The sequence below is a fragment of the Haematobia irritans genome, chromosome 5, assembly GCF_050003625.1.
Source record: "Haematobia irritans isolate KBUSLIRL chromosome 5, ASM5000362v1, whole genome shotgun sequence".
In the NCBI taxonomy this organism is placed as follows: domain Eukaryota; kingdom Metazoa; phylum Arthropoda; class Insecta; order Diptera; family Muscidae; genus Haematobia; species Haematobia irritans.
The window spans coordinates 115,175,382-115,186,233 of record NC_134401.1 but is presented as its reverse complement, the minus strand read 5'-3'; the positions used below and the strand labels follow the sequence as shown (position 1 = coordinate 115,186,233).

At 37.0% G+C, this 10,852-nt stretch overlaps 1 protein-coding gene across 1 annotated transcript; it reads left to right on the top strand.

The window, feature by feature from the left end:
- The first annotated feature begins 365 nt into the window (after nucleotides 1-365).
- Nucleotides 366-8,997, top strand: Etf-QO (electron transfer flavoprotein-ubiquinone oxidoreductase). Its single transcript, XM_075309611.1, has 7 exons — nucleotides 366-478; nucleotides 890-997; nucleotides 6,707-6,820; nucleotides 6,899-7,583; nucleotides 7,654-8,015; nucleotides 8,097-8,184; nucleotides 8,255-8,997. The coding sequence occupies exons 2-7, from the start codon at nucleotides 961-963 to the stop codon at nucleotides 8,790-8,792; spliced, it is 1,824 nt and encodes a 607-aa protein (XP_075165726.1). The 5' UTR covers nucleotides 366-478; nucleotides 890-960; the 3' UTR covers nucleotides 8,793-8,997.
- The last annotated feature ends 1,855 nt before the right edge of the window (nucleotides 8,998-10,852 follow it).

Genomic DNA, 10,852 nt, shown 5'->3' with positions numbered 1-10,852 from the left:
TACGGTTTATATGTGCCATCTATTGGCTAATAGTTGGTCCTACAACAGATGACCCACTAAATAACTACCGTCTATGAGAGCCATCTATCGGGTAATAGTTTCACATGCAACAGGTGGCTTAGTCAACAATAGTGTAGAATAGACCTTTACCTAATAAGCAAATTAATATTAAAGCATTTAAATGGTATGAAAAATGATGTAGTTTAGCACAAAAAAATTGCATTATTTTATTTTTTACATTTATATTTATTATTTGATTTATATTCAAAGATCATAGATGTTAAATAAATTAAAATTAAATGCATTATATTCTTCATAAATCTTTTGGTCTATGACTGCTTTCATTTAGGTCTAATGCGGCAAATGTCAAAAGCATAAACAGCTGTTTTTATGATTGCTTGAAACGTGTCGTTGCACAGTGCAGAGTGGAAGCAAATCAAGGTTAAATTGCATTTGATTCTGTATCGAAACAAAACAAGTAAGAGAAAAAGTGCATCGATATAAAGTATAAGAACAACTTTTTTTTTATGATGTGTGTGGTGTCGGTATAAAAATAACATAAATGTAACTGCAGAAAACAAATAAGAACAAGAATGGGAAAATCTCTTAGCGACAAATGAAACCAGTCTAAAGTCCAAAATCTCATTTCCCCCATATTGTATTTGTTTAGCTTTTCTTAGTTTACTTTCTTTCTATTATGCTGTTTTGAATGAAAGTGTGCGTACGTGTGTGTGTGTATGCTCGCGATTGTCTCTTTATCAATCGTATTTAGTCTGGCAATAGTGTTTATACGGTGAAGTGGGGGCTGCACAGTAGCAACACTTCGTTTTTGTAAAATTATTTCCATATATTTCTTGTGTGATTTAAACAAGAATATTTCATATTGCAGTTTTCCACTGTACTGTGTGTATGTGTGAAGAAGTATAAAATTTTATTGGAAGATTTGTTTAGACTGCAACGATGTCGGCTTTGTTGAAATTGGGCAGATTAACGAGAGGTAAGTCAGCTATGGCCATTGATCACTGATCATCGTCAAGAAATAATTCATTATCAGCGAATTTTAATTAATTTATATTTTCATTGCTTCATTACATAACTCATAAAATAATTTTGTGAAGAAATACTGTCTACAGATAAAACGAAAGAAAGACAATCGTCTTCAAGAATAATAACAAATATTCTCTTATGTGGAGGTAGGTTTTCTTTATAGTAGAGATATGTGAAAATTATCCAACCTTTGGAAAATTCAACTATGGATTGTTTAGAAACAAAAAGAGAATTATAATAAAACAATGGTAATAAATAGCATAGTTGAAATTGTACTAATTCGGTTTCGAAAAAGTACTTTTCTAAGTCAAAAGGTACTATTACAGAAATGTCGGTTCCGAGTCTTAAATGAAATTGGTATTATACCTTTTTGCTTATGCAAGACCGGGCCTCCAACATAAAGTGGTGCATTGACGGTATAGAACCTCATTTTTGTGTCAGTGTCATCGAAAATTTGGACCATCGGGTAAAGGCCGTATTCCAAAGTTGAGCGGACAGGTGCGTCTATGATTTATTTTAGGAAATTAAAGAATTTAACCTCCAACATAAAGTGGTGCATTGATGGAACCTCATTTTTGTGTCAGCGTCATCGAAAATTTGGACCATCGGGTAAAGGTCGTATTCCAAAGTTGAGCGGACAGGTGTGTCTTTGATTTAATTTAGGAACTTAAAGAACGTTTAAAATGGTAATGTGCATTGCCTTGTGTTTCTATGATCGGCCGTGTTTACAATAGTTATGTTTGATAAAGTATTCGTTTCATATATGAGGATATTTCATCTGAAACATTATCTGATATTGAGCCATTCAATATCAGATAACGTGAAAATATCCTGCTGGTATGAGTAGAATTTTCAGTGGATTACAACAGACTGTGGCAGTGGGATGATATATTAAAATTGCCGATAGTTTAATCTACCATACGTGGGCATCTCTTTTTGTCTTACCTGTAGTCAATATAGGTTGGGTGCAGCAAATGTTCCAAATTTGTTGTTTTCCTCTAACGAGGTTAAGATTTTAACACATTCATTTTACTAGTGTTAGCCATCCACGCAACTATGAGCGAAAAATAAGAAACCCATAATTTCGGATATATTTGCAAATTTATTAAAAAACACATTAAGCACGAAATCATAAATTGTGCAGGTAATATGGTAAACCATAATGTAGATTTTTTTCTCTGTAAAGATTTTTAGTACTCGGCAGTTATTTACATCCGAAAATTAATAAATTGAAAATATACCTTCACACAAAACGAAATGATTAGGAACCGCAAAAAAACCGCACGGGTAAATTTGAATTGTTTCAACTGGCACAAAGAAAGAGTTGCAAAAATCAAACTTCATGCTTCATTTTCTGACAAGCCACAATCTATTCAACTTGATTTAGTTATTCGTTATGTTATTAGATAGAAAATAATGCTACTAGACCACATTAGCTGCCTGATCTTACCAGTTATTTCACTGCAAGAAATTTGAGGATATCTCCCACCAAATCAGCCAAATTGTTCGCTACATGGACGGCGGAAGTACGCAGGCAGTTGAATGTAAGAGTCGATGCCGAAACAATTCCGACGACAAATTACCCCAAGATCACATTCGACAGCCGTTTTAAGTCGTCCGCCCATGCCACTGCAATTTGTGATAAGCTCCGCGGTAGAAACAAGGTCCTCAAGTCGCTTGCCGGCAGCACTTGGGGTGCGGACAAAGAAACCTTGTTAAATACATATAAGGCAATTGGCCGGTCAGTGGTAAACTATGTAGCGCCAATGTGGACACCTCAAACGAGCGATACGCAGTGGAATAACATACAAACCTGCCAGAACGCTACCCTTAGAACCGCAACAGGATGTCTCCGCAGTACACCCCTGGATCACCTTTATTCGGAGACCAAGATCATCCCAGTGCATCGACACAATTACATGTTGTCAAAGCAGTACCTCGTGGGTTGCCATCGAAGTTGTCATCCGAATCTTGTGTAGACAACCTCCACCCAGGAATGTAAGGGTTGATCTTCACCTTCTAGAGCCCGAGATCCAGCGTTACAAAAGAGAGCTTCTAGATCAGGCAGCATACCAGACAGGTCTGAACAGGATTTATGAGGATACTGTAGCTGAAGCGGTGAGAAGCTACAAGGTTAATCTTGTTCTCGGAGTCCGACTGCCGCCCATGGCACCGGAGGAGAGAGACTTCACACGGCAGACCAGGGTAGTTTTGGGCCAACTAAGATCAGGCAAGTGCAGCCGCCTCAATTCATACTTATCAGTGATTGATAGCAGCGTAGCTGACGTGTGTCCCATCTGTAATCAATGGCCACATGACACTCATGACCAGCTAAGCCTATCCGTCTCACTACCAGATCACTCTGGACACCCCCATCCTTGTCGCAGAGTTCCTTGATCTGGCTACCAGCTGAAATACACAAGCATAGAACAAAATGGATGAAACTACATTAAAAACTGTTACAACAACCAGCCTGTACCACATTGGCTGCACTCACCCTGCTTGGAACAGTACTGCTCCCTAGAATGGAGAATTTTTAAATTTTTAGGAATTAACATCGATTCCGCAGTAAAGCACAGCGATAGCTCGAACTACCGGCTGGAACAAAATTCTGATTTTGGATTTATAGTAGGGGTCTTCAATTTAGATATAAATAATCCGAGGAAGTGTACGCTATACACATATAAGGCAATTGATCGGTCAGTGGCAGATAATGAAGCCGACCCATTTTTATCGGCGCCGGATGAAACTAAAATTTTCCCTCCGGCGGTGGCTTCACGGCTAAGCCGATAAAAATTTGTATATTCGGCGGTGGACAATTATCCATTATAAAATCTGAATTATCTGAATGATTATGAAATTGGTTGTATAACCTATCTTACAGTCAAATTTACATATCATTCAAATCTTTTGAGCAAGATTTTTACGAAATATAGGAACCTAATATTGAAAAATTGTGGATCGAATGTACAAAATATTGGCAAAAACTACAGAAATTATTAACACATTTTTATATTTTTCATAAATATATTTGATTAAATTGGCGGCTAAATTTGAGTCAAGATGAGCCGTCATATTCGGCGGCAGCGTCGACTGCCAAAAAATGGTCGGCGGCGGCTAAAATCAGCGGCTCGGCTTGCCGGCTTCATTCTCTGGTCAGTGGGATACTATGCAGCGTCAATGTGGACACCTCAAACAAGCGATAAACAATGGAATAACATATCGACCTGTCCGAAGATTGCTTAAAACTGCGACAGGGTGTCTCTATAGTGCACCTCTGGGTCACTTTTATGTGGAGAACAAGATTATCAGTAGACACAATTATATGTTGTCAAAGCAATATCTCTTGTGTTGTTATTTATTTATTTATTTACTTAATAAAGGCCTATTATACATTATATTATTGTTATCGCAATAACCATCCAAATTACCATCTTGTGGATAGGAAACCACAACATATTCACCGTTTAAAGAGAGCCTCTAGATCAGACAGCATTCTAGCCACGTCTGACCAAGATTCATGAAGCTTTGAGAAGCTACAAGGTTAATCCCGTTCTCAGATTTCTACACCGTCCATAGCACTGCAGGAAAGAGACCTGCCGCGGCAAGGCAGTTTTGGCCCAATTAAGATCAGACAAATACAGCCGCCTCAATTCTTACCTATCACTGATTGGTAACTGCTTAACAGACATGTGTCACATATGCAACCAGGGGACAGATGACACGCGTCACCATTTTGCTTGTCATCTTTTGCAGGGTTTAGGATTGACTATATACATATATTAAAACCACGTGATACTGAAGTAAAAAGTTATTTCGCAGCGGGGACTTAGGACATCGACGAACAAATCCTTCCCAAAATACAGGATATGCGGCTTACCATTTTCGATCGTGTATCAATACAAACAAAAGAAGCCCTCGGAGACATTGGAAATCTAATCATATGTCAATGACACTGTTACTTTTGATAGATTCCGTAAAAGCAACGTCCTATTCACTCATAATGTAATCGAAAGGACAACGGCGAAGTATAAAGTGCAATTGTGGCACAATAGATCTGGCGGAACAAAGGTCTAAAAATGTCGATAAAATTGTTCTGTTCTAACCATTGGGTCATGAGAAGATAATTCTTGTCCCGATGAAAGTGAGGATAAAGGACCAAACTCCAAGATCACATACTGGCAGACCACTAATTGGAAGTGTAACCGATAGGTATGAGAAAGCTGGATAGACTCCTGGATCCACTGCAAAAACGATTTACATACTGAAATATATACTAAGGCATCATTGGTGCGTATAATTTAGAGTAAAGTGTATCATATCCTGCACAAATCGTTAAGCATGAGGAACCAGGACCGGCATTTGGTGGTAGATTTCATATGTCATTTATTCGTTGCAATACCCAGGGTTCGCAGAGATCCTCTCATTGCGAGGCAAGTCAAAAAACCTATATCGCAACGACTGGGAAACACAGGAGACCAAGGAAAAGTCAAAACTAATTATTGCCTGCACCCAACGTATGAACTCAGAAGAAAGCGAAAAAGTTGTTCCATTGATCGGAAAGGCGTTTGCAGTCGTTTTCTCGAAGGTGTGATCCACATTGATAACCAAAATAAAATTAAAACTATGCCGAATTATTACGTGGATTCAAAGTTATATGAAGCAATAAAGGCTCCACTTCACTGTCCTTTCATAGAATCTTTCCACTTCTGTCTGTGAACTGAATTGTGAAGTTGACCGAATTAGGCTGCGAACTTCTGCTCCTTTTACCGTATTCTCCCAATTTAGTATATTGCGATTTTGTTTCCAAACTAAAACGTCACTCGGTGTAGAATCATTTTAATGTGAAAGTTATCGCTGCCATGGAGGCATATTTTGCAGGCTTCCAGAAAACGCATTTCTAGAGGTGTTATCAAAGTTGGATCATTGCTGCTGCTTTATGGGGATAGAAGAAGACTATGTTGAAACCTAATTTGTCACATTGTCAATGTATTTGTTTAATTTTTGGTAGGCTAAGTTAATATCGGATTACCTTCTATATTTTGAGCTGTTCTCTACGCATAGTTTCTATGGAATAATACTAAATTTAGAATTCTTTTCTATTCGGTCTCTCAAAAATATAATTTGATGCAATATAACGCAAATAAAGGTCGATTAGAACTATGACTTGTTTTTTTGGATTTTAGTGTTAGACAAGTGTTTCAAAAGTCTTAAAGGATAGCTTTGTGTACTGATAGAAAGAAAGCAAAATTTCCGACGGATGTTCTTTTGTACCACCTCGAATAGGTGTATAACAATTTTTGCTGCAATCTTCCGGAAATTTGGTGTCTTTTAAAGTTAAAAAAAATTTTTCCAGTTATGAAATCAAATCACAGGGTTGGACACAAACACTCAATTCTCCGGCGTCCAAATTTCGATTCTGCAAAATGGCAAAATTTCACTATAAAGGAGTTCACAAAGGATGCTAGAATTGTGGTATTATGCAAAAATCTGAGATTAGCTGTTAAGTTACAGTTCCATCAAGAAAATATTCAGGGATTTGTTTTAAACATTTCATTGAGCTCTGTGGTAGATATTTCATCACCATATCATTCACATCCAACACGTTCATTGCACGCATTAGTCTATACTGTAAATTAAATGTCAAATCACATTACAGTTCAAAAACTCTTTACACCGGCTGTAATACGCAATGCTTCCGATGCTGCTAAATATCCAAAAATTACCACACATTACACTGTGTGCCCCCGCGAGAAGGATGAGCGATGGAAAGGTAATAATATTATTTTCATGCAAAACCTACAATTCACATTTTCAAACATCATTATCCATAAAAATATCCCTTAAATAGAAGTCGATATGGAACGTTTCGTCGATGAAGTTGACATTGTTATTGTGGGCGGAGGGCCAGCAGGTATGTCAGCTGCCATAAGAGCTAAACAATTAGCTGCCGAACAAGAAAAGGAAATTCGAGTCTGTGTAGTTGAGAAGGCTGCTGAAGTTGGTGGTCATATTTTGTCGGGTGCCGTTATGGATCCAATATCCTTGAATGAACTCTTTCCTGATTGGAAAGAAATGGGCGCCCCTTTAAATACTCCCGTTACTACAGATAAATTCTCTTTCCTTACGGAAACTGGCCGTTTGTCTATTCCCATTTTCAAGGGGTGGCCAATGGATAATCATGGTAACTATGTGGTAAGATTGGGTCACCTGGTAAAGTGGCTAGGAGAACAAGCCGAAGCTTTGGGTGTGGAAATCTATCCAGGATGTGCTGCTTCGGAGGTTCTATTCCATGAAGATGGTAGTGTTAAAGGCGTTGCCACCAATGATGTAGGTATTGCTAAGGACGGCTCACCAAAGGACACATTTGCCCGTGGTATGGAATTACATGCCAAAACAACAATTTTCGCTGAAGGTTGCCGTGGTCATCTGAGTAAGCAGATAATGGAAAAATTCAATCTCAACGAAGGTAGCCAGCCCCAAACGTATGGCATTGGTCTCAAGGAAATTTGGGAAATTCAACCCGAGAAACACCAGTGAGTTGGCAAAAGCATACAAATTTACTCTAGGAAATTTAATTAATCGAAATTTCAAAACTGTTTTTAGACCCGGATTAGTTGAGCATACAATTGGCTGGCCTTTGGATAAATTCACTTATGGTGGTTCCTTCTTGTATCATTTAAATGAACCCACACCCACCGTTGCTGTTGGATTTGTTGTTGGTTTGGATTATCAAAATCCTTGGATTAGTCCCTTCCAAGAGTTCCAGCGTTTTAAAACCCATCCCAAGGTGAGGGAAACATTTGAAGGTGCTACTCGTATTGCCTATGGAGCACGTGCTATTAACGAGGGTGGCATTCAAAGTTTACCCAGTAAATTAACTTTCCCCGGTGGTTGTTTAATTGGTTGCAGTGCCGGTTTTCTTAATGTGCCTAAAATCAAAGGATCTCACTATGCCATGAAGAGTGGTAAGTTAGGGAACACAAAGAAGCAGGCATAGACGAATGTTTGTACTCAAAGATCTTCATTATTCGTTTCAATTTCCAAAGGTATGCTGGCTGCTGAAAGTGCTATGGAATCTATTATGGGTGAATCTCAAGAGACTGCCGGTTATACACCAAAATCTTATCCAGATAAGTAAGTACTTCGGAGAGAATTGTTTTCATCAAGGCGAGTGTTCTAATTATTCTTTTTTTTTTTTTTGAAGAATCAAAAATTCCTTTATCTGGAGCGATTTGCATAAAATACGAAATGTTCGTCCTTGTTTCCATAATCCCTTGGGTCTTTATGGTGGTCTTGTTCTCAGCGGTTTCTCCATATTCATGGGTGGTCGTGAACCATGGACTTTGAAACATGCTGGACCTGATAATAAATCATTGAAACCAGCCAGCCAATGTCAACAAATTGTCTACCCCAAACCTGATGGCAAAATCTCTTTTGATTTGTTGTCTTCGGTAGCCTTGACCGGCACTAACCATGAAGGTGATCAACCGGCTCATTTGACTCTAAAAGATGATCGCGTTCCTGTTGACCACAATTTGGCCATTTACGAAGGTCCCGAACAACGTTTCTGTCCTGCCGGTGTCTATGAATATGTTCCCAACGATGAGGGTGGAAATATGAAGCTACAAATCAATGCCCAAAATTGTATTCATTGCAAGACCTGTGATATTAAAGATCCCAAACAAAACATTAACTGGGTTGTACCTGAGGGTGGTGGCGGTCCAGCTTACAATGGTATGTAAAATGTGTTTGTTGAAAATATGAACGGTGGTGTCTAGAAAAACTTTGAAAGTTTTCTTTGAACTTTTAACAAAAAATCAAAAAACCAGCTGCATTTCTTTTAGATCTAAGTAATAAAAACCAATTATATTAACGAGATTTTTGAGAAAAATATTATTGTAATAATGTTTTAAAAAATTAGCATAAATAAAGTTTTATAGAATTGTATTTTTTTTTTTTTCAAATTTTCACTGTGTTTTATTGTATTAGGAATCTCAGACAATATATAAATGCCTTAATTTTTAGTAATTGCTTCTTATGATTTGAAATATCTCCATTCTGTTAACTATTATTTAATTAATGGAATATAGCGTTTCTATATTTGTGTACGCATTTTAATCAGTTTGTAAATCCGGTTGTGCGTGCCGAAGAGATTAATCTTTAGACTACCGAAACATTCAAAAACAATCCCATAATCTGAACTCTCCCTTTGTTTCAATTGATTTCTGTTAATTTAATGTAGAGACTTTTATCTAAATATGAATATTGAAAATGGACAAACCTGAGGTTTCTTCAATACTTTGCGCAACGACAGCAGGCGGACAAAGGGTTTTGAACTCTGTTCAAGGACTGCAAACCCCTATTTGGAGTATGTTTACTTCCTGAAAACCTCGAAAATACAAACAACTCCAAATGGCTACAATAACAACAACAACAATAAAACAAATATCCACTCTCATTGCAGAATTCATACGGTCCGGGGCGGACACAGGGTTTTCAACTCTGTCCAAGGACTGCAAACACGGTTGCCTCAGTTGGTAGAATACTACCAAAAATGGTGGATGTTTTACTGTTTGGTAGATGTTTTTTGTAGTTTTTGCAAAATATTCCTCTCCAACTAAGAGGTACTTCATAAAATTTTGACACAATTTTCTATAGAAATAATATTTTGACAAAATTTTCTATAGAAATAAAATTTTCTATAGAAATAAAATAAAATTTTGTCAAAAATTTTCTATAGAAATAAGATTTTGTCAAAACATTCTGTAGAAATAAAATTTGGAGAAAATTTTCTATAGAAATAAAATTTTGATAAAATTTTCTACAGAAATAAAATTTTGACAAAATTTTCCATAGAAATAAAATTTTGAGAACATTTTCTGTAAAAATAAAATTTTGACAAAATTTTCTATAGAAATTTGGCACAAGTATGTGTTTTGGCTCAGAATAGACCCCTATTGATTTTGGAAGAAATCGGTTCGGATTCAGAAATAGCTCCCATATATATTTCGTCCGATATGGACTTATATGGCCCCAGAAGCCAGAGTGTTACCCTAATTTGCTTAAAATTTTGCACAAGAAAAACAATTAGTACTGTAGTCAAGTGTGCTAAATTTTATTGAAATCGGTTCAGATTTAGATATAGCTCCCATATATATCTTTCGCCCGATATTGACTAATACGGTCCCAGAAGCCAGAGTTTTAACCCAATTTGGTAGAAATTTTGCACTAGGAGTACAATTAGTAGTGTAGTCAAGTGTGCGAAATTTTATTGAAATCGGTTCCGATTTAGATATAGCTCCCATATATATCGTTCGCCCGATTTACACTCATATGACCACAGTGGCCAATCTGTTACTCCGATTTAATTTAAATTTTGCACAGGGAGTAGAATTAGCATTGTAGCTATGCGTGCCAAATTTGGTTGAAATCGGTTCAGATTTAGATATAGCTCCCATATATAGCTTTCGCCCGATTTACACTCATATGACCACAGAGGCCAATTTTTAACTCCGATTTAGTTGAAATTTGGCACAGGGAGTAGAATTAGCATTGTAGCTATGCGTGCTACAATGCTAATGAAATCGGTTCAGTTTTAGATATAGCTCGCATATATATGTTTTTCATGTGTGTGAAGATAAATTCGAATTTGAAATTTGCAGTAAAAACTTAGCCGAGACATAAACCAGCACCAAAAATATTTTTCAAATTCGAATTTAGGATTTCAAATTCGAATTTGGATTTTTAGTATTTGGCTTATTATTTAAAAACTAAGCCGCGTGCGATATAGAGAGTAGGCTCA

Bases quoted from the DNA above. Each gene is read 5' to 3' on its own strand.
- Etf-QO (XM_075309611.1), top strand. From the start codon at position 961: ATGTCGGCTTTGTTGAAATTGGGCAGATTAACGAGAG. The intron at 6,821-6,898 runs GTAATAATATTA...TCCCTTAAATAG, and splicing joins GAAGGATGAGCGATGGAAAG to AAGTCGATATGGAACGTTTC. The intron at 7,584-7,653 runs GTGAGTTGGCAA...AACTGTTTTTAG, and splicing joins ATTCAACCCGAGAAACACCA to ACCCGGATTAGTTGAGCATA.